This window comes from Pan paniscus, chromosome 11 (assembly GCF_029289425.2).
Source record: "Pan paniscus chromosome 11, NHGRI_mPanPan1-v2.0_pri, whole genome shotgun sequence".
NCBI classification, from domain to species: domain Eukaryota; kingdom Metazoa; phylum Chordata; class Mammalia; order Primates; family Hominidae; genus Pan; species Pan paniscus.
In genome coordinates, this window is record NC_073260.2 from 75,774,463 (window position 1) to 75,797,666 (window position 23,204).

Sequence of the window (23,204 nt, forward strand, 5' to 3'; positions counted from 1 at the left end):
ACGCCCTGAAGCGGAGGACCCAGCTAAGGTGTGTCTGGATTTCTGACCCACAGAAACTGAGATCATAAATGTGTGGTTTTAAGCCCCTAAGTTTTGGAATACAGTCGATCTTCATTATTCACAGATTTTGCACTTGCAAATTTGCTTACTCGCTAAAATTTATTTGTATCCCTAAAATCAGTACTCCAGCACTTTCACAGTCATTTACGGCATCTGCAGAGCAGTGAAAAATTTGAGTTGCCTGAGATACATGCTCCCTGCTGAAGTCGCACAAGGTAAGGCTCTGTCTTCTTGTTTCAGCTCTCAGCAACAAGTATCCTTTTCACAGTCCATGTAGTTTCCTGTATTTGTGTTTTTGTTTTTTGCATTGTTGCGCTTTTTGTTGATTTTACTGTTTAAAATGGCCCCCAAGCTAGTGGGGGCTATTTGGTATTCCTAAATGCAAGGAGGCTGTGATGGGCCTTATGGAGAAAATACCTGTTGCAGAAGCTTCATTCAGGCGTGAGTTACGTTCAGGCTGTTGGCTGTGAATTCAGTGTTATCAAGTGAACAATATACATTAAATACAATATCTTTAAACTGAAAAACACATAGAACAAACTTATGTATTGACCGGTTGCCCGAGGAGCAATGGATCAGTATTCACTAACTCAGTGTTCTTGGTGACTTTATAGGACATAACTACTGTGGAAAATGAGAGTCAACTGTAATTTGTTAATACAGCAATAGATATTGAATACTGTGGGAAAGCAGGGTAATTCAGCTCACTGGTCTAAGGAGGAAGTTTCACAAGGAAAGCATGATCCAGTGTTAAGGGCTATAGGTCTCTCACTAGAGGTAAGGCTAGAGAGATCATGGGTAGCAGTTATTGGTGTCTAATGTCTAAGTATCATTGGAATGGTTATATATTGAGAAGAAATAATTTTGTCTAGTTAAAGAGAGTTATTTTGAATGGAGGTGAATGAAACTATCTAGGAAAATCAGGCTCGTGAGGCAATCTGCTTGCTCTGTAAAGCCCACAGCTGTGTGAGGATTGATGTGTCAAAAGGCACCAGCTCTGAATTAAAAGTTCCATGACTGCACAGGATGATGCAACCCAGGGCGGGCTTCTGGCACGCTGCAGCACATGGACACAGCCAGCACAGGGACACTGCACACACAAGAGAAGCTGTAGAAGGGAATGGCTCCTCAGGGACCCACAGTGCCCCAACACAGCTTTTCTGTAATCTATGACTGAAAGTCTTGGCTTCCACGACTGAAGTTGTCTTCATTTTATTTATTTTTAACTTCAGCTTATAAAAGGCCCCTTATGATTTTGATTTTTAATTAGGCTCCCAACTTTATCCCTGATCTCCATGCCCTACCCTTACCCAAATGAGTGTGTTAAGTCCTTAAATACACATGGATTTTGGATAATACGTAGTTTTGTGTGTGTATGTTTAACAGTTATGTAAGTGGCACTGTGCTATAAACATCGAGTTTGTTCTTTTTCCGCTCTACCCTATGATTTAAGTGTTGCTTTATGAACATATAGTATGTTGCTTCTCACAGCTGTGGTATACTAAAAGGTGTATTCAGCACGATTTACCCAGCCCTTTCCCTAGTGCTGGACACCTAGCCCACCTCCAGTTTCCACCACCATAGTTAGGTACGAGAGCAGAATAAATGTAGCAGTACGTCTTGTAGTTGAGTGTCCTTCCTTTGCCTACAATTACTTGTCAGCCTTTTCTTCTGTTTCTTCCCTTTCTTGGGTAGAGGACAATATCTACCAGAACTCATTTTTAGATCATGAGAACATGCAACGTCTCACTTCCTGTAGAGCAATTTCTCCTTTGGCTAGTCCAACAACTTTCTCAGAGGTACACATGTGTTTATTAAGTTAAAAAAAATAGCACAGTGGTAATTCTCAACTCTGGTTTTGCCTGAAGGTTGTGAAAATGGGGAAAAAACCCCAATTAAAAATAAAATGATATTTAATACATTTTAATTTAAAAATAAATATATGCCATAAAAAGGCAAGGGGAAGAGAGAGGAAAAGACAAAAATCAAGTAACCATGAAACATGGAGATGTTTCCAAAGTAAGAAATTGCTTATCCAGAGAGTAAACAACAGTTTGAAACCTTGGTGTATTGAACTCTGAGATAGGAAAGGCAAAAATGAAGAGAGAATAAAGTTTGGGTGTAGAGAAAAACCAAAATGTATACAGTCCTCCAGTACCAAGTGCCAAGCTAGATTGATGTTGAGATAAAACTGCTGCAAAGTGAAGCCAGAGAAAAATTCTTGCTGACTCAAAGAAAGAAAACCATCACATGCAGAATCAATTTTTATTTCTGAATTATACAGTGAGGCTATATAGATATATTGTGTCATTAAAGACTTTTATATTATTAATCTACATTATGGAGAATTTATTTACCAAAACGAAGTCTAACAGACACTTTATTCTGAGCAATCCAATACATGATAGAAAAACCTTTAGATATATAAAAGATTAATTTGTGCACATCTAAATGTTTCTAAGGGAACAAACTACTGAGGCATTGTGATAAGACGAGAGTTGCAAACATAGTACCATAACTGAATATTTAAAATTACATCTTAACAAAGGCTAGGAGTAGTGACTTCCTCACACACCTCAGAGAATGTCTTAGAGAGTAACCCCATAGAACATTGTATGGCTTCAACAGAAACTTCAGGATTTTCTTCCACACTGAGCTACTGCCCTCAAACAAACTTTCTCACTCCTTGACAGTATCTTCTGTGCAAATTTCTGTTCTTTCTCTTAATCAAGGAGCTTTGAGAAACAATGCTTGTGCCCCAATGACCCCTTGGTTCCCTTAACTACAGATCTATAGGAGAAATGCAAAGCAGTTCCCAGAAGTCAGAACCAAAGCAAGAATGTTCAGAGTGCAAGAGCTAGAGAGCTAAATCATGTGAATGTTTACCTCTGTCTACCTATCTGCTTAGGGATTATTTTTCTAGGATTCATCTAGGATTCTATTTACTTGGGGTGAATTTACATGGTAGCTTTTCCCTAGCACATGCAATTAAATTAATTTGTCTTTTAAGATAATAAAATAGCAGATACCTAAATATCAGAGTGGTTATGCAGCCTACAGAACAGCTGAAACAAAATCATTGGGACAAATGCCCATAATTTTCATGTAGGAAGATGAGGCTTCAAACAGCATACCACCTGAGTAGTTTTCCATAGATGAGCTGGACAAGTTAAAAATATATATATAAATGGTGAGATTGTTGCTGTGTCTGTTTGGCTATAACAAGAGCCCTCTATGAACAGCTCTATGCCCTCAGGTTTGCACAACTACACTGAACACTGGATTTTTCATTACTTCCTGTGACAGGGTGACCATGGAATTCATTTTACAAAATGGGATGCTACTGAGTGAAAGTAGCAAATAGGTGAACAAACAGGAATATTGGGTAACCGTATTTACGTCAACACTGTGTTCTGGGAGAGGCGTAATTTGGGCTTTCAAAAGTGGAGGTGGGCTGTGGGAGGGGTTGGGCTGTAGGGTTTTTCTGTCCAACAAGCCAGATGTTATGAAGGAGGAGATCCAACAGAACATACAATTCAACAAGATACTCGCTTGAAAGGATCAAGAGGAGAAAAGAGAAAACGATGGAGGCTTATGGAGGAAAGAGGGCTGAACTGCGTGTGTGTGAGCAAGTGCGGAAGGACAGGAGGAGACAGAGGTGAAGCAATGAGGTCAGAGAAACTCAATCACCTGTGCAAAGACGTCTACTTTAAAGTAGTTACAAGCTCCTTCTACCCAGGACTCCAAGTATCCTGGACAGCTCTCCCCAGTGAATTTTCCACCATGAGACTAGGGTGGAACCGCTCTCACCCCTTCATTTTTATTTCTGCCAGCTTCTTTGTAATAGGAGACACTGGAGACTAAGAATGGTTCCCAGAGTGAGGCACAGACTTCAGCCAACACCTGTATATACTAAAGAAGTGCTTCTAAGAAGGCTTCATTTTGGCAATTGCAACCTAAGCAGTGATTTTGTGGCTAGGACTCCTTATGTTTTTCAGCAAGCCATTTCTTTTATTTCACTGTCTGTGGATGTCAAAACATTGATTTTTGACAAAAATAAATTAGTATGCAGCCTCATTTGTCCGTTCTGTTAGAGAAACTATCTAAATACAAATTGGGGTGGAGTAGGAAAGGATGCGTTTGCTAGAGCAGGGGTCAGCAAACTTTTTCTGTAAACATAGTCAATGTTTTAGGCATTGTGGGACATACGGTCTGCTGAACTGCTCAGCTCTGCGGCTGTAGTGTGAAAGTAGCTGTAGACAGTACAAAAACAAGTTTGTGTGGCTGTGTTTCAGTAACACTTTATTTATCAGTACTAACATTTGAATAATTTTCATGTGTCATGAAATATTCAAAAAAAATTTTTCCAACCCAAAATGTAAAAACCATTCTTAGCTTGCAGTGGTGAGCGAGACTTAGCTGTGGTTTGCCACCCCACCTCACTAGAGGCCTACAGACTTGAAATCTTGTTGGCATTTTAAAGGGCATATGAAGACTATAAAGGAAATATTTTGTACATGAAAGTACATACTCATATTTAATTTTAAGCCTATGATCAGATTACAGTGTTTTAAAGCAGATCACAATGCATGCGAGAGAGGAATTCATGAATAACTGAATGCTACCAAATGATTTTTGAGTAGGCCACCTTGCACTTGAGTTCTTGGCACTTACAAGGTAACCTCTGGAGCTAAGTTTATGGCCTGAAGCTCAGAGAGCTACCAAACATGCAACACGGATTCTTAAATTTCACAATGTGGTGGTCACCAACATTCATCAGGAAAATGATCTGTTAAAAGACCAATTTACATAAAATATAACACCCAATTTGACAACTAAAATAAAGTTGACGTGGATTAGAAAGCCCGGCTTCCCTTTGAGAAGTTAAAGGAGATTCTCGTAAACAAGAACAAAACGGGCACTTAGCTGACGATGGTTTTACACCTTGTGTGGTTTGTGGCTGTCCTAGTCAGGCTTAGGATTTTAAAGGTGGAGTCAAACAGGGGAAACTTTCCTGGGGAGAGTTGAGCCCTGTGTACTTTAAACCTAATGCAATCACCAAAAGGAAATCCAGCTAATCTATGGAAACAAATCCACTCATACTTAACAGTGGATTAAAGGTATTTTACTGGTAAACACCAGTCTAAGGGACAAAGTATCACTGCACTGTTTTAATGAAGTATTGAAATGGAAGGTCCTACTTTCTTGCTAAGGCTCAACTAAAATCTTTGAGGCACATAATTGGCAAAATAGGAAAGTACACACAATTTCATAAAATATCTTAAGAGTAAACAAACTTTCTTTCTGTTTTTCCCCTTAGAAATTTAGAATGGCACCAGGTAGTGCAAAGTGGAAAAAGGTAACATCAGCCCTGTCTCTTTCAGGTAGATATTTTTCAACAGAACCATGAACCAGAAAAGCATCCTCTTCTTCCAGCGTGGCCAACTAAGGCTTTTCTTTCAGCTTCAAGTCAATACTGCAAAGAAAAGAAAAAGAGAGAGAAACATGAGAAACCAAATGAGAGACATTTAGTAATGATTTGGGTAGCACTGTGTTTGCTTTTTTCCTCAAAGGACATACTGAAAATATTTAAATCATGCAAGTTTCTTATAATAGAAAAATCTGGTAAAACCCAGTCCTCCTCTTGTCAGGCTTTTCTCCAACATATGAAATCTGTTTAGTTCTACAAAATCGTTTCTGGAAGCATTTTACACCTTTTCAAAATGATCCAGGGAGGTAAAAAACTCATGTAAAGGCTCATTCCCAAAGTCAATTAAGATAAGGAGCATTAGTGTATTCCAGAAATCATGCCATTTTATTTATTTTTAATAAGTGACCTTTCCTTGTGAAGCAAACAAATGTTCTGCCTCAAGTAAGTAATGTCTGACAAGCATTAAATAGTAAGAAATGGTAAACAATAAAACACCACCAAACATTTTCTAGGAGCCAAAGGAATTGACTGAAAGGGGTTAGCCTACCTTACTGAGATGGATGTTTATAACTAAAGAAAAGCTTGTTTTTCAGAAGGTCAAATGGGTTCCCAAGTATCTGAGGAGTAAGCCTAAAACTTACTCGAATCACATGTCTCTCTTCTGCCTCTTAGTGAACACAGCACAACTTCCTACCGCATCCACCCAAGAGGAAGAAAACCAAAAGCCAGTAAATAGAGGAAGAATTTCAGTTGCGATAAAAGAGAAACTATTAGTTTGCAAAGGGTGATTTGGCACGTATCTGTGGATTTTGCTTATCTCTGCTCCCTGAGCCATAAGCTTGCATGTTGCAAAGGTTACTGTGCTTTACTTGTGGAATTTGCGGCAGCTGAGCAGTGTTCATTCTAGAAGCTTTGCAAATAAAGCCACTGGTAACTCACGCTGCCTGCCCATCCAGTTTACAGTAGTAAAGTATCTTTCCTTTGAAATATAGTCAGCAATTCCGTCACTTATTAGCAGTGGGGACTTGGCCAAGTCACCCACCTTCTCTAAGTTTCCATTTCTGTATCTGTAAAATGGAACGGTCATACCGCTTTCACAGCTTGCTAATGAATAAGTCTAAAGCATTTTCAATTGTACATAATGAACATATCATAATGTCTGTTATTATTAGCAGCAATAGTACCTCGGTGGTTTTTTTTGGTGGTTGTTTTGTGTGTTTTTGTTTTTTTTTTTTGAGATGGAGTCTTGCTCTGTCGCCAGGCTGGAGCTCAGTGGTGCGATCTCGGCTTACTGCAACCGCCGTCTCCTAGGTTCAAGCGACTCTCCTGCCTCAGCCTCCCGAGTAGCTGGGATTACAGGCAGACGCCACCATGCCCAGATAATTTTTTGTGTTTTTAGTGAGACGGGGTCTCACCATGTTGGCCAGAATGATCTCGATCTCTTGACCTCGTGATCCGCCTACCTCAGCCTCCCAAAGTGCTGGGATTACAGGCATGAGCCAACATGCCCGGCCCTCAGTGTTTTTTTGAAATGAGAAAATAGCTCTTTGCTTTATTACCCTACTTGCAACAATCTTGTCTCCTTTGGAAAGCCAAAATCATCATGAATATTTCTAGTTTTCAGGCCCTCTGACTTGTTTTCTTACCTGCAGAGTTTGCTTTAGAGGTATCCTCTTTTTATCCACTGTGACCCTGAGATCTTTTTCATATACCTTTACAAAACAGGTCATTTAAAAAATATATTGTTTTTGCTTTTAAAAGGTCCTTCCTGTTCCTAGAAATCTGTAGTAAGTTTGATTTGGTGATTGGAAATTTGATTCTTTCTCTCACGGTGTTGGTTGACTTTTTCCCATAGATGAAGAGAATATTTACTAAACCAAAATTTGAGGCACATTGTCTAAAAACTACGAGAGTGGGTCAGAATATGTGAAATAGTCTTGGAAGCTTAAAAGAACATGGTCACCTTGTTTCACCATCGGGCCCCTGAGCTAACACTTACACCAGGATGCCCATCTCGATTATTTTTCGTACTGACTTTTTTGTAAATCTTCTAGGATTTAATTCATCCCTTCAGCTTTTGTTAACTCAAAAGCTAAAAGACTAGAACCTGTTTACCCAGTTTATGAAATAAATGAGATAGTCAAAAGTGAACAATTTTCTTGTAAGTAAATACAGGAAACCACTTGGAAGGTTAATATTTGAGAGAACAGCAATGTTGTGGAGTTAACAAAGCTATTAACAATGATGCTCATTTAAGCTTCTTCAAATAGAGCCACTCTTGATCACTGTACTTTAAATAAATATGTAAAAATATAAAAAGGCATGTTGCAAGTTTTGGAACATGAAGAAATTCATAAAATCCAAACCTAAAAGGGAAGGAGACAAGCACCCAGGGCTATTTAAAAATAAATAAATAAATAAATAAATGTATCCTTTTTGGAAAAAAGAATACTTTTAATTAGAATTGAATATTCTTAATCCTCGGGCAAATGGGCTTAGTTTTCTATAAGCAACTTTTTCCTGAGACAGAGCAACCTTCTGATAATTTTACAATAGGCCATTTTTGTGTCTAACACGTATTAAATGAGGTTCCTTACAAACTGTCAGACAATATTGTTTAATGATGAATAAAAACATTTGCATTTTATGTGGAAAGAAGAAAATGGGCATAACCTTCCCTTCTGTCTCTGAGGAAAATGAGAGGCCACTACGGTAACAGCACACACTCCATCTTATTCTTGGACTGATCGAGCCCATTGGAAGAACCCTTGCCCATTTTGCAGTGTATTCATTCAACACTAGCTCTGGAAGGTGTAAAATGCTTCCACACAGAACGCTCCTCTGTCCTTGATGGCCTACAGTGTAAAGATGCCAGAAGAAGTAAATGCAGCCCTTATTCTAATACCAAAGAAAGCCAGAAATCCAGGACTGGAAGTCAGAAAAAAAAAAAAATTCTTGGCTACTCTTGCCCCTTATCCTGATCTCATCATCCACACTGTGATCTTGTGCCTCTTAAGGGCTCAGGAAAGAGAGGGCTGAAGAAAGGGAAGACTTGAGAAGAATATGTTCTTCTAAAAAGTGGGAAGTAACACTAACAATTTGTAGTATCCCTCCCTCCTCCATGCCCAGCCCTGAAATGAACCCAGACAGGAAGCAATGGTTGCCCTCTTCCCAACCAAACAGCCCTACATAGGAATAAGAAGCAAGACAGACAAGGCAAGCAAAGAAGTGGGTAAGCCCCAAGATGTAGCAGCGATGGGCCAGCCATTGGCTGGGCTTCCACATGTGCCCTCTCTGCTGCTTGTTAACTGTGGGCTCTGTTAACTGCTCAAGGGGGGTGCTGTTTTGCTGAGGGAAGAAATAGTTGCAAAAAGAATTATCGTGGACTGGGGAATTGAGGTATTATTGCTTTGCAGAATTTCATGTGCCAATTTCCTTGAAGCAATTGGTATCTTCATCTAAAAGAGGTGGGACAACAGTGACCTTTGGAAAAATAGCTGTGTGATTTCAAAGGTCTCTCTATAGTCTTTGTTCTTTTTTGAAAATTTTATTTAGAAAAAATAAATTTTCCTTGCAGAGCGGGGCTAACTCATAGGCATGCATCCAGAATTGGCCCAGTCTTTGCTCTTTGTGAACTTTTTCAGCTGGGACTGTCTCTGGAGTTTTTGTGCCTAAACTTCCTTTAAGTTGCAAGGTCAACATGGCAAATGTGAAGATATTTCACTATAATTTTCCAACTTCCTTTTGGACCTCAACGGAAAGGAGGTCCAAAGACAGCAAAAGGTGACAATAGAGATGAGACACACTTAAAACTGATCTTTCCCCTCTGCTTTCTGATTGCTAGGAACAAAGACAATGTTAAATTCTCCACAACTCAAACCAAATTGGAAGCTCCTTGTCGGATGACCAAGTTCTCTCTGAAAGCTTGCTGGTGACCACAGTTTATTCCCTGAAACTGACTTGGCCACTAATTCGCTCTGTTCTCTTAGGTGAATAGTTTTGTCTTTCATTAAATTGGAAGTGGTACGCCCATCTAGCATTAAGACCACCTCTTTCTGATTTAAAAACCATTGGCCCTGGAGCTATACTGCCAAGGTCCAAATTCCAGCTCTGGGCCATTTTTACAGCTGTAAAACAGTGGACTGGTCAGATCGTCTCTCCATGCCTCTCTTTCCTCATCTGTGAAATGTACCTTATAAACTTATTCTGAGGATTAAAATCAGACACTGCGTGTGAAGCTTTTTACAGTCTGGAACGTGGTTAAGAACTCACTACATGTCCAATTTCTCACAGGATGGCAATCCTCTAAATAGATCATTCCTACAGTCTCATACAGGCTCGAATTCCTCCTGGATGTTGCAAAACAAGCACATTTTCTCTCCATCCACCAAAGTATTAAATGGAAGTTCCAACTTCCACTAATTAAAATAGAGATGATGTCATTCAGAAAGCAGAATTGCATTCCTCTTGCCCAAATGTTCTTACATCTGGTCCTAATATTCATTTTCTTCCCATTTTTGGATTGGAAAAATAGAATGCCATGTCCATAGGTTGTCCTTTAGAAATTTAAGGGGTGATCGTGAATGAAATGGTGTGAAGCTGGCAAATATAGCTTCAGGTTTCTAATTTCAGGAATGGAGCACAGGAAAGCTGAACATCTAAACAGGGTTTACCCAGTCCTCAGTGTGTTTTCTTTCAGAGCCCAGCCATACAACACTACAAGTAACCACATAGCTGTTATTGATGGTGAATTCTTACTCCTTCTCCATAGAAGACATTTCTGGATCATTGTAAAGGCAGCTAGTTCTGAGTGCAAGGAAAAAATAGGAAGCAGTCAACATTTCCCCACTGTCACCACTGTGAAAGCACAACAGATTTGAGGCATTTGAAACTGTTTAATGTGGTCCCATTGCTAATACTGAACAAATCCATACCTGAACAGATGATGAGATTAAGCTGTAACCCTTACCATCGGTTTTGAAATACAAGTGATTGCCCATGATATAAAAACACAAAGCAAAGATTAAAAACTCCAAACACCTCCAGTGGTCTCTTCTGTCCTCATTTTTCCCTGCCTTTTCAATTTGTCTTATTCAGGGGACATATTACAAAATTGTTTTGGTACCCCAAATAATAAAATACACACAGAGGAAAATCCCTCTCAAGCAGCCTAATTTTATTCACCCATGAACACAGTTAATTTTCAGTTTTCACGAGAATGAGGATTTCCCAATACACTGAAAGAAAAAATGTCAGCGTCAGCTCTCCTCATTGTTGTTGTTACAGAAATAACAGGACACTTACCACTCCATACAGCTGAGCTGTGTCCAGGTGATACAAATGAATCCTACCATTTACCTCAACTGAGTATGCCCAGAAAACAAATGTAACCTTATAAAATAATAAATAAAAGTGTTTTTATGGCATTTATGTTTTTTGTGTAGTATTAGCTGTTTTTGATATACTGGTGTGATTTCTCTGTGAGCAAATTTCAAATTTGCTTCCTATTAATTCTTGATGAATACTCATTACACCTCAACTTTTATACCCCTCCCATAATTTTTTTTTTTTGAGACAGAGTCTTGCTCTGTCGCCCAGGCTGAAGTGCAGTGGCACTATCTTGGCTCACTGCAACCTCTGCCTCTCAGGTTCAAGCGATTCTCCTGCCTCAGCCACCCAAGTAGCTGGGACTACAGCTGCATGCCACCATGCCCGGCTAATTTTCATATTTTTGGTAGGGGTAGGGTTTTGCCATGTTGCCCCAGGCTGGTCTCAAACTCCTGGACTCAAGCGATCCTCCTGCCTCGGCCTCCCAAAGTGCTGGGATTACAGGCGTGAGCCACTGTGCCCGGCCTCCCATAAATATTTTATTATTGACAAACAAACACTATTCTATTTAAAGAGCTTCTATGATCCTTTTTAAGTGCAGTTGTCCTCTTAGTAATATAATTTCACAAGCTAATTTATCTGTTTGCACATAAGAGGATCCATGATGAAGGTCAGGTGTTTTGTTGAAGATGACAGGCGGCTATCTCCCCAGGTGAGATAGCAACCTTCCTTTCTCACTCCCCACCCTTCTTGCTGGTGGTCTGATATTTTTATAGGGAATATTTGGCAATTCCAGTGAGCAAGGACAGTCAAGTAAGTGTTGACAGAGTGCTAAAAAAAACCTAGCAAAGCTGGAATGGAATCAAGAAAGGGCAATCTTCCAAACTCAGCTTTTCTGCTTTTTAATTTTGAGTAATCCTCCCAAGGAAAACAGCAATTTGCAAACCCTTTAATACTGTCACTCCAAAGGCAACACATGGATGCTTCCCAATTTGCAAAATAAGAATGGTTCTAGGTATACTATTTATCCTTCAGAAGTATAATACTTTCTTTCCTGTATACAGCTAAGGTTTTAAAGAAAAGATAAGGCAGGCTGAGGAAATCACCTTCTGAAGTCAATTAGAGTTGGGGTGCAGTTTGAGTGGTGGTATGTGTGTGTGTGAGGGGAGAGGGAGAATGTTGAGAAACTAGTGGGCATAAAGCAAAACAGTGGACAGATAGGTTTTGTTCCCTGACCAAGTGTACGTTTGCCTTTGGTTAGACCTAGCCTGAAGCTTTCTGAACAAGTCATGTGGAAAGTCAGGCACATCTGTCAACAGGAAGAACCTGGGCATATCTGGCTTCTAACCATAGATCTGCAGTGATCATGTTTATCACACAGTTTCTCCTGAATTCAGGGGCTACTTCAGAGGCTAAAAGGTAGTTGAAAAAATGTTGCTGGTAGCCGAGATGGTGGGATTCTAAGGCATTCCAATCACCTGTGGGGTCAACAGAGTAGAATTTTTTCTCTGTACACATTTTCAAATGTGCAAATATATTTCAATTCCTCATACATGTGATGTTACCATCAAAAAGGTAGGATCAAAAGATCCTAGAGGGAGGATTCTTCAGGCAGATGGCTTACCCACTGAATCCAAAGCAAGAGCATAGACTTCCAAAACAAATCTGATTATTTTTATTTGGCCCTTGACTTTTAGGCAGTGGTTCTCAAAGCTGGGTCCTGAGACCAGCAGCATCAGCATCACTGGGAACTTGTTAGAAATGCAGACTTTTTTTTTTTCTTGAGACAGGGTCTCACTCTGTTGCCCAGGCTGGAGTGTAGTGGTAAGATCAATTAGCTCACTGCAACCTTGAACTCCAGGGCTCAATGGATCCTCCCACCTCAGCCTCCCATGTAGCTGGGACTGCAGGCACATACCACCATACTTGGCTAATTAAAAAAAATTTTTTTTGTAGAGATGGAGTCCTGCTATGTTGCCCAGGCTGGTCTCTAACTCCTGGCCTCAAGCAATCCTCCCCACTCAGCCTCCCAAAGTCCTGGGATTACAGGGCTGAGCAACCTCACCTGGCCAGAAATGCAGATTTTTAGGCTCCACTCTAGAGCTGCTGAATCAGAAACTTTGGGGGTGAGACATGGGATTCGTGTTTTACCATGTGCTCCAGGTCATTGCAATGCACAATAAAGTTTGAGAACCCACTGCTCAACAGCAATGAACTGACTGTTATGCAAATTCATTAATTTATGCAGCATAAATTTACTGAGCATCTACTATGTACTAGGCACGAGCATAGTGCTTCCTTTAGGAGGGAGATCAAAATGTCTCAGGACCCTCTGAGCCATTTAGACACATTGGGAGAGGGTAGGTAGGGGTAAGGAAGAGAACAAAATAGTGGATATGAGAGAAAAAAGAGAAAGCTACAAAACTACCCAAAAACAATAATCATTTTACTGTGGCAGCTAAGCAGAAAGAGTATAAATATAGAGGAAAAAAATCTATTAAAAGAAGCAAGATTTCATGGTAATAATGAAAGAAACATGACAATATGACTTTATGACAGGTTTGTCTGAAAAATTATTGATGTTCTTTCCCCCATCTTTTGTCTTCAAAATAGTGCTTTAATTTCATAAATATGTTATCATCCTGAAAAAATAAATCTGAAAGAAAACTGAAAGAAAATCTGAAAGAGAACTCTCACTGAGAGTTCTCTCTCTAGGAAATCTCATGATACAAAGCAATTTGAGTGCAGGTAAATGCTAAAGGGATGTTACACCAACACTCAGTTCCTTGATTACTAGTGTTTTCCTTACTTCCACAACTTCTTATTTGTGACAGTTGGGATCAAGACTAAGAAGATTTTTTAGAATAAAAAATTACACAGTTTTGAGTTTCGTTATCTAATTGGGTGTCAGTTATCTTGAAAGAAAATGAGAAGATTGGAATATTGTAACAGTAAATTCCACTAATGCTAAACTTTCTAAAGCAAAAACCTATCCTTTAATTTTTAACACAAAAGATTGGCACACTACAAGCAAATAATCCTATAGGTTATTATAATAAAAATGTACCATAGGGGAAAAATGTCTAAATGGATTGTTTTAATGAGGAATTGGCATTTACAACTATGCAGAAAATGTCTATTAGTTAGATTTTATTTATTCAGAATTTATAGCTGTTAGGACATTGTCCAGGCCTTCTGCTTCTGCAATGTCTATTAAAATGGGAGCTGGTTTTAAAAATTAACAGCATAAGCAACATTTAAAATAGGGAAGAAACTTAATGTGCTTAATTCAGCAAACTTTTCAAATAGTACTTGGTTATATCTAACATGTATTATCAGAAAATTTCTTTGTAACTTGGAAACGAGAAAAGAGAATGACTGGATTTTTTTTTTTTTTTTTTTTTTTGAGATGGAGTCTCGCTCTGTCCCCAGGCTGGAGTGCAGTGGCATGATCTCGGCTCACTGCAATCTCCGCCTCCCAGGTTCAAACGATTCTCCTTCCTCAGCCTCCCGAGTAGCTGGGACTATAGGCGTGCACCACCATGCCCAGCTAATTTTTGTATTTTTAGTAGAGACGGGGTTTCACCATGTTGGCCAGGATGGTCTCGATCTCCTGACCTCGTGATCCACCCATCTCGGCCTCCCAAAGTGCTGGGATTACAGGGGTCTGACTTTCTATTGGTTGGGCTATTTTACAGCTCAATAGGGGCAGAGGTTAACTTGTAGTTTCTGTCCAGCAGTGATGCAAATAATTTCTGTCCAGTGGAAAAGACAACCTCAATATTACAGTTTATTGCCCTGCTGTTTATTAACCAGTTTTGTATCTAACCCAACAATCTTATCCAAATATTCTTCTATAAATTGCCTATAGATATCTAGCTGCTCAAATGTTCTTTGAACTGGCTTTAACACCTTAGTGGTTCCTGCATTAAATAATTAGTTGGATAAAATCACTGGCATGTGTTCATTTTATATTTGCATGAGAGTTGTAATTTTGCCTTTTTGAGAATCATACTTTAACAATAGTGGGCAATGACTTTTGTTTTTCTATTCATCAAAATAGCTCAAAGGCTGTTAGTTAAGCAATATTTCCAAAGTCATTAAGTAAGTTGTTGTTTTAATTCATAGAAGGCCGTGAAATTGATTCTACAAAAATCTTCCAAATCTCGATGTGCTATTATTCCTCCCCACTGGTATGAATTAGTGAGGTTCTGTTGCCTCAATATCTAATGATCATCTCGATGTCACACTATATGTGGCAGTGCCTGTGATGTGCTCTTTTGTTGTGGTGCCTAGAATTGCGTGTACATTAAAAAACAACAACAACAGTGACAAATACGTTCCTCAGTATAAGCAAGATCATGGGGAAAAATAGATTGTAGTAAGAATAATAGAGATTACATCTATCATAGGAGAAAGAGAATTTCTAAAGTGCATTATTATCAGGAAGCAGGAATAAAACACCAGGCATGCAGATTTTCCCAATTCAGTTCTGAAATGCAAGCCAACATCATGCCAGCCGCTAAATGAAAACCAAGTCTTACTTAGCTGCCTCTGATGCTTCCCTCAGTTCTTCATCCAGTCTGCAGGAGCAAAAATTATTGGTGTGGAAAAGAAACAAAAGAGAAGCAAGCACAGCATGAGACAGTCACTCAGCAAAGCAGGGCCAAACGAAAGTGGTGCATATGTGCTTTTTGAAACTGTCTTCTGGAGCCCTGAGACGTACTCCTTCCATTAAATATGTTGTCATTGCCTCCCATTCAGTGTTTATGTACATTTACTTTGCAAATTCCTTCATAAAATGTAGATATAAGTTGCAAAGGGATCAGAAACATGCTGGCTGAATAAAGCTGAAAACATCCACGTCAGTCTGGTGGGTACAGTTCAAGTTAGCTTGCAGCCTGGGCCAAGTCAGGGATGTATCTGGTTTAGTAGGTTTCAGTTGCAAATTAGGTTGACCTCAACAGCTTTACACACAGGACAAAGACTGAAAATGGCATAGAAAAGACTGATACAGTGACCTCTTGCTCTGGTAGCTTGTTGAGGTCACCCACAAATAAAACACTGGTGTACACACACAGGGTCCAGCATGAATAGGAGATCAGGAGATTTTACCTCACACTTCTCTTATAAGATCTCTCTTCATCGTACCTTACAAGATAAAAAACGAGTGCCATAAGGAAAATGAGCAAACAGATGGGAAAAATGACAAGTAAATGATTTAAACGACAGTCAAATCATGAGAGAAAATGCCTATCCAGATACAGTCATGCACCATGTAACATCATTTGGGTCAGTGATGGACCACATATATGGTAGTGGTCCCCTAAATTAGAATACCATAATTTGACAGTATCTTTTCTATGTGTACATACACAAATACTTACCATGGTGTTATAGCTGCCTGCAGTATTCAGTACAGTAACATGTTGTACAGGTGTGTAGCCTAGGAGCAACAGGTTATAGCAGATAGCCTAGGTGGTGTAGTGGTCTCTACCATCTGGGTGGTTTGTATAAGTTCACTCTATGATGTCTGCACAATGATGAAAACATCTAAAGATGCACTTCTCAGAACATGTCTCTGTCATTAGGTGATGTATGATGGTAATAATAAAATTGACATTTGGGAGAAATCTTATTTTCATTAGATAACAATCAATGTTTATAATTTATAAATATATGCAGTCAAACCTGATTATTTGCAGATTCTATATTTGTAAATTTGCCTCTTCACTAGCATGTATTTATAACCACAAAATCAATACAAAGTACTTTTTGGCTCACTTGTGGACATGTGCAGAGTGGAGGAAAATTTGAGTTGCCCAACATTCATGTTGCCACCTGGCAATGTGTGCGGCTCTGTCTTCTTGTTTCATACTGTAAACAAGTGTCCTTTTCACAACCTATTTAGTGCCTTTTTTCCCGCTCATTTTTGTATTTTTCCTTGGTGATTTTGCTGTTCAAATTGGCTTCCAAGCATAGGGCTGAAATACTGTCTAGTATTCCCAAGTGCAGGAAAGCTGTGATGTGCCTTATGAAGAAAATATGTGTGTTAGATAAGCTTCGTTTATGCACAAGTTACAATACTGTTGGCCATGAGTTCAATTGTTCATAAATCAACAATGTATACTAAGTAAGGTTCATTTAAACAGGAACACACATAAAAAAAGGTTATATATTGATTGATTGATGAAAACATTGTGACCAGATGCTTGCAGGAACTGAACATCCTGTATTTTCCCTTGGAACACTATTTCAGTATTCACTAATTAAGTGTTTGCAGTGACTTTATAGAACATAACTGCCACAAATAATGAGAATCAACTGTAACCAATGATTATAAATTTGGTTCTAGGTTGGGCAAGTTTTTCTTTCATTTAAGCCCTTTGATGACAGGCTCCATCTCAGCTGAGGACTGGTCGTGGGAGTGGCTGAGATTAGATCCTTTGAATGTTATTCAGTGATAAAAAGGAGCCATGGCTCGTATCCATTTGAAATTTGCAAAACATGAAATTGAGGTGATGAAGGTCAGTAACAGAACTGGCAGAAAGGACATCCCAAGGAGATGAATTACAGAAAACAGAACACATGGACATGTGGGCAGCATATGAATGGTGGTAAATTTCTTCCTCCAGAAAAAAATTTTTCCAAATAGAACCCTTCCTCCTGAAGTAACTTTTCCCAAATGGAGCCCTTGAAAACTGATGTGTGCAGTTGAATGAAAAATGTCCTAGGTATACTTAACTTCTCACTTGAACTTTCCCATATTATGGAGAGTCTCTAAAAGCAACAGGTGTAACAATAAATAAGATTCTGGATTACGACCTCTGTGCTGGGAGGCTTTGCAAGTGCTTTGTGTACCCTGTTTGCATTCAACCCTCAGAACCATTCCAGGAAGTGCAACTTACTTCCTTACTTTACAGATGCTGAAGCTGAGACTCAGAATATTTTAATTAATTAATCATTTTAATAGATGACTTGAAGTCTCAGAGACATTGAGACGTAGGAGAGAAGGTTCAAATCTAAGTCTCTAAAGCCCATTCACTTTTCATTCTATTGCCTCTGTCACACCATGGAAGTGTTACCGTGTTTACTTGGAAAGTGGTCAATGCTCAATTCCACTAGAAGAGAGAATGTCCTTGTCATCTTATAGAATGTGAGTGTTTCCATACTTCTTCATCTTTTTTTTTTTTCTTCTTCTTTTTTGAGACAGTGTCTCACTCTGTCAACCAGGCTTGAGTGCAGTGGTGCGATCTCGGCTCACTGCAATTTCCGCCTCCCAGGCTCAAGCAATCCTACCACTTTAATCTCTTGAGTAGCTAGGACTACAGGTGCATGCTACCACACCCGGCTAATTTTTGTGTTTTTTTCATAGAGATGGGGGGGGGGGGGAATCTCACCATGTTGCCCAGGCTGGTCTTGAACTCCTGGACTCAAGCTATCCACCCTCCTCAGACTCCGAAAGTGCTAAGATTACAGGTGTGAGGCATCCCTCTCTGCCTCCATACTTTTTAAATTTAAAGAGTAGAAGTGGGATTTGAAGATGGAGTACCCCTTTTTGAGGCAGCAGCCCAGAGCTATGAGGTGTGCTGGTTGTGGAAACGCTGTGAAGCTAATGAGGGTTGAAGCCATCATTAGGATCTTATGAACACTCCGTTTGATTCAGCTGAGCCCAGCTGACCACCGGAAGCCCAGTCAGTATCCTGTGTTCACGCCCGATATTGCTTATGTAGGAGAACCAAATGAATCTACTTCTGAGGTTTGAATTTTGAAGGATTCTCTGAGAGAGGTAAAGGAATCTACTAGAAAAGGACATGGGAATTTTAGTGCCAGGCTGACCTGAATTTGAATTTCCGTTCCATCTCTTCCTGGTTCCTACTTATACTGTGCATAAGTAACTTCCTACTAAGTTACCTCCCCTGCATCTGTAAAACAGGGGTTTACTATAAGAGTTAAATAAATGATATAAATAGAGCACTGCTATGCTTGGCATATCATAGACACACATTACATGAGAATTCTTTCCTTCCAGTTTCTAGGCTGGGCCTTTTTAATTAATTAATTTTTTAAAGTGAGAGGACTCTTTTTTGGAATCCCAAACGAGAGGTACATTTTGCTATCCATTTTATGGAGGAAGATGAATGATACTTGCCTGTTTTCTTTGAGCTAATGGTTAAGTCCCTCTCCATTCAAATGAAATGAAAAAAGCTAGTGATTCAGATACAGTGAACAACAACAACAAAAATGACACACAGAAAACAATCGTTCTTTGCAACAATGTACCAGATACAACTGTTCATTCTCCGATATCCCTGTTTTAAAATCCCAGCTCCAAGTATTTATTTTGTTAAATTTTATCCTAGTTTTTGTAGCATCATCCTGAGACCTTCAGTACCCATGCAGGATGCTGACGCTGATACTGCGTTACCCTCTATTGAGCAAGGAAACCATTCCTCACCACCTCACCCACCACTGGGCAAATGCCCTCTACTTAATCATGACAAACAAAAAAGGTTTAGAAGAAACAGAGAAAGAGTTATTTCTTTCTATTTTCCTAGCGTCATGCAGATAAATTACTTTGTATAAGACAATAAAGAAATCCAAGCTATGCTAAGACCATCTTGTGTCTGTGCAGAGTGGGGGACACAAGAAACTGATACACTGTTAACCAGTAGAGACAGTATACCAGTTAACCAATGTAACTGTTACTTTTTCCAAAGTGGTAGTAAAGTTCAAGCTAAAAATGAACAATAATCAAATAACCCCAGGAAAAGATTAGGTGAAAGAGGATCTAAAAGAACACAACAATTATCTATAGGTTATAGGAAAAAATTGTATTTATTGGAGGATATTTAATATTGTTTTAAAAATAAGATAATGCCATTTCCCCACTGTTCCAGAACTGACCTCTTTTCCAACCCACTTCTCCAAACACACACTTTTTTTTTTTTTTTTGATACAGGGTCTCACTGCCACCAGGCTGGAGTACAGTGGCACGATCACAGCTCACTGCAGCCTTGACTTCCCGGGATCAGGTGATCCTCCCATCTCAGCCCCCTGAATAGCTGGACTACAGGCAAACACCATCACGCCTGGATAATTTTTATATTTTTAGTAGGAACGGGGTTTTGCTATGTTGTCCAGGCTGATTGCAAACTCCTGGGCTCAACTGATTCTTCCACTCAGCCTCCCAAAGTGCTAGGATTACAGGCGTGAGCCACCACACCCAGCCTCAAACTAGTACTATTTCTTAACACATCTCTGAAACTGTCAGGACTTACTTGATGATGCTCTCTGGAATGTGGATGCAATCCATTGGTATCAGCCCACTGAGTTCTGATAAGCTATTGACATATTTAATTTTACTGCTGAATTTTGAACTAAAAAAAAAAAAAGAAAAAATATGTATCAAGTCACTACCTTATCCATTCTAAGGCTATTGCCTTTTCTTGAAAATCCTGACACTTAACACCTTGCCACAGCACTCTTACAAAGAAAAGAGGCTAACATTATTTGACGAGTTACAATGTGCCAGACACTGTTTTGTTGGTGGTGGTGGTAATGTTTTATTCTGTTTTTAAAATTTATTTTTTAAATTGCCATGTAAAAACGTATAACATGATGTTCTGAAATATGTATACGTTGTGGAATGGCTGAACTGAGCTAATTTACGTATGTATTACTTCACATGCTTTTTTTTTTGATACTTAAAATCTACTCTCTTAGCAATTTTCTAGGATGCAATACATTGTTATTAGCTCTGGTCACCATGTTGTTCAATAGGGCTCTGGAGCTTATGCCTCTTAACCGAAATTTTGTGGTTTTTGACCAACATTTCCTCACTCCCAACCCCCAGCTTCTGGTAACCACCATTCCACTCTCTACTTCTATAAGCTCAACTTTTTTAGATGCCACATATAAGTGAGATCATGCAGTATTTGGCCAAATGCTGTCTTAAGTGGTTTACACATATGAATGCAGGTATTTCTTATTACAGCCTAGTGAGGTAGACACTATTATTATCCTATTTTCAAAGATAAGGAAACAGATACAGAGCAGTTAAGTGTTTACCCAAGGTCTCACCATTAGTAAATGGCAGAGCCTATACTAACCTGGGCAGTCTGACTTTGGCATTCACACTCTTGACCATATATTGTGCGGCCTCCCGGTGGTTCCTGCTACTCTGAATAGTCACTACTTTATGCCCTGTTTGTCTCTGTTTACTTATTTGTTTGTAACAAACAAATCTTACCATTAGTTCTTTCAGAATCTACCAAGTTTGATGATACTTTAAAAATATATGTAAACTAATTTTTCTTTTTTTTTTTAGTTTATTTTAAAAATTTTTGTTGTTTTTTTTTTAAAGTTTTAGGTTGAACGTTTATTCTGGATGAACCAACATTCAAAAATATGTTCCAATAATTGGATTTGAATTACAAACAGCTTTCATCTAAATGTGTTCGTTTTAGAGATGTGTAAATGCACAGAGAACAACTTGGAAGGATACCAATGAAACTGATAAAAGATTTTGCCTCTGGGGAAGGGGATTAGGAACAGGAATTGGTAATTGTTAAAGGAAGAACTTGGTCTTATGCATTTCTGAAGAATGCATTTTCTTTTTTTCTTTTTGAGACAGAGTCTCGCTCTGTCGCCCAGGCTGGAGTGCAATGGCACGATCTTGGCTCATTGCAAGCTCTGCCTCCTGGGTTCACGCTATTCTCCTGCCTCAGCCTCCCGAGTAGCTGGGACTACAGGTGCCTGCCACCATGCCTGGCTAATTTTTTGTATTTTTTTAGTAGAGACAGGGTTTCACTGTGTTAGCCAGGATGGTCTCCATCTCCTGACCTTGTGATCTGCCCGCCTCAGCCTCCCAAAGTGCTGGGATTACAGGCGTAAGCCTCTGCACACGGCCTGCATTTTCTTATTACTTGTGTAATGGCAAACTAATTTAAAAAGTATATCCAAGGGTCTAACATTCTTGAATGGTTTCAAATGAAAAGGTCTCTCTAGTCTACTGGGATCTTGCTGAGCTGTCTGCCATCTGTATTACCTTGTGTTCAACTACTATGCATTCTAGTAAGAAGCTTTTTTGAGGTGTGTCTTCTATCCATCTATCTTTAATACTTTACTTGCAATTTTGGCCCTGGGCCCAAGAGACTTGTGAACAACCGTCCTCTCCATACAGTAGCTTCTGTCCCTCCTGATAAGTCTTGGGTCAACACACACTACCACTGATATGCTACATTAAGCCTTTTTCCTCCTGTGGAGTTGTTGAGCTAAATACGGTTTTGATAAAAGACTGAGTGGGTGACTGAGAGGGAAAAGAAGTCATGCAAAAGGAAAACCTCCAGCTCCAGTGTTAACATTCACTGGAATTTCACAGTTCTCTGAACATGCCATGTTCTCTCTTTATTGATGTATTTGTATCTGGCGTTTTGTCTACCTGTTTCCTCAACCTGGATTGCTCTCCTCTCTAATTTCAGCTGGCCAATCCTACTAATCCTTCAAAACTCACCTGGAGGGAAGGCCTCCTTCTGCAAAGCCTCTCTTGATGCAGATTATCAGCTTTCGCTCTCTACCAGGTATACCCACAAACTCACCGTCACCTTGAATCATCACCTCCTCAAAGTGCAATTGTATCCTGTTATTGTAACTGTTCACTTGTCTGCCCATGTCTGCTCCAGGCTTTGTGCTCCTTAAGGACAGCAATCGAGCTATGTGATTTCCCAATCCAGTGCTTGGCACAGACAAATTACTAATTTTTTCCCCAACTTTTATTCAGGGGTACATGTGCAGGTTTTTACATGGGTAAACTGCATGTCACAGTGGTTTGATGTACAGATTATTTTGTCACCTAGTTAATGAGCATAGTACCTGATAGGTAGTTTTTTGATCCTCACTGTCCTCCACCCTCCACCCTCTAGTAGTCCCTGGTGTCTGGAGTATACTCAATGTTTAGCTCCCACTTATAAGTGAGAACATGCGGTATTTGGTTTTCTTAGCATAACTCACTTATGATAATGACCTCCAGCTCCATCCATGTTGTTGCAAAGGAAGTGATTTAGTTCTTTTTTATGGCTGCTAGTGTTCCACAGTGTATACGTACTGCATTTGCTTTATCAAATCCACTGTTAATGGGCATCTAGGTTGATTCCATGTCTTTGCTATTGTGAATAGTGCTGCGATGAACATACGTGTGCATGTGTCTTTATGGTAGAATGATTTATATTCCTTTGTGTATTTACCCAGTAATGGGATTGGCAGGTCAAATGGTAGTTCTGTTTTAAGTTCTTTGAGAAATCTCCAAACTGCCAATAACTCATTGTTTAAAATGAACTTGCCATATACCTCTATCATAGATGCTACCCTTCAGTAGCGAGAAGAC

General features: G+C 39.3%; 1 protein-coding gene across 8 annotated transcripts in view; it reads right to left on the reverse strand.

Annotated features, from left to right (window-relative positions):
• Nucleotides 1-2,311: 2,311 nt before the first annotated feature.
• The window catches only part of PRUNE2 (prune homolog 2 with BCH domain), a 294,626-nt gene continuing 273,733 nt past the window's right edge, over nt 2,312-23,204 (reverse strand). For 3 of the 8 annotated variants that reach the window (XM_003811462.6, XM_034967547.3, XM_055091921.2), the window contains 4 exons: nt 20,101-20,199; nt 15,364-15,402; nt 10,250-10,297; nt 2,312-5,536 (listed from right to left, as the gene is read on the reverse strand). In XM_003811462.6, the coding sequence (XP_003811510.2) occupies nt 5,506-5,536; nt 10,250-10,297; nt 15,364-15,402; nt 20,101-20,199 (217 nt within the window). In that variant the 3' untranslated portion in view covers nt 2,312-5,505. Of the gene's footprint in view, nt 5,537-10,249; nt 10,298-15,363; nt 15,403-15,934; nt 15,971-20,100; nt 20,200-23,204 lie in introns of all 8 variants that reach the window. The other 5 variants (XM_055091918.2, XM_055091917.2, XM_055091916.2 and 2 more) reach the window with 4 other exon arrangements.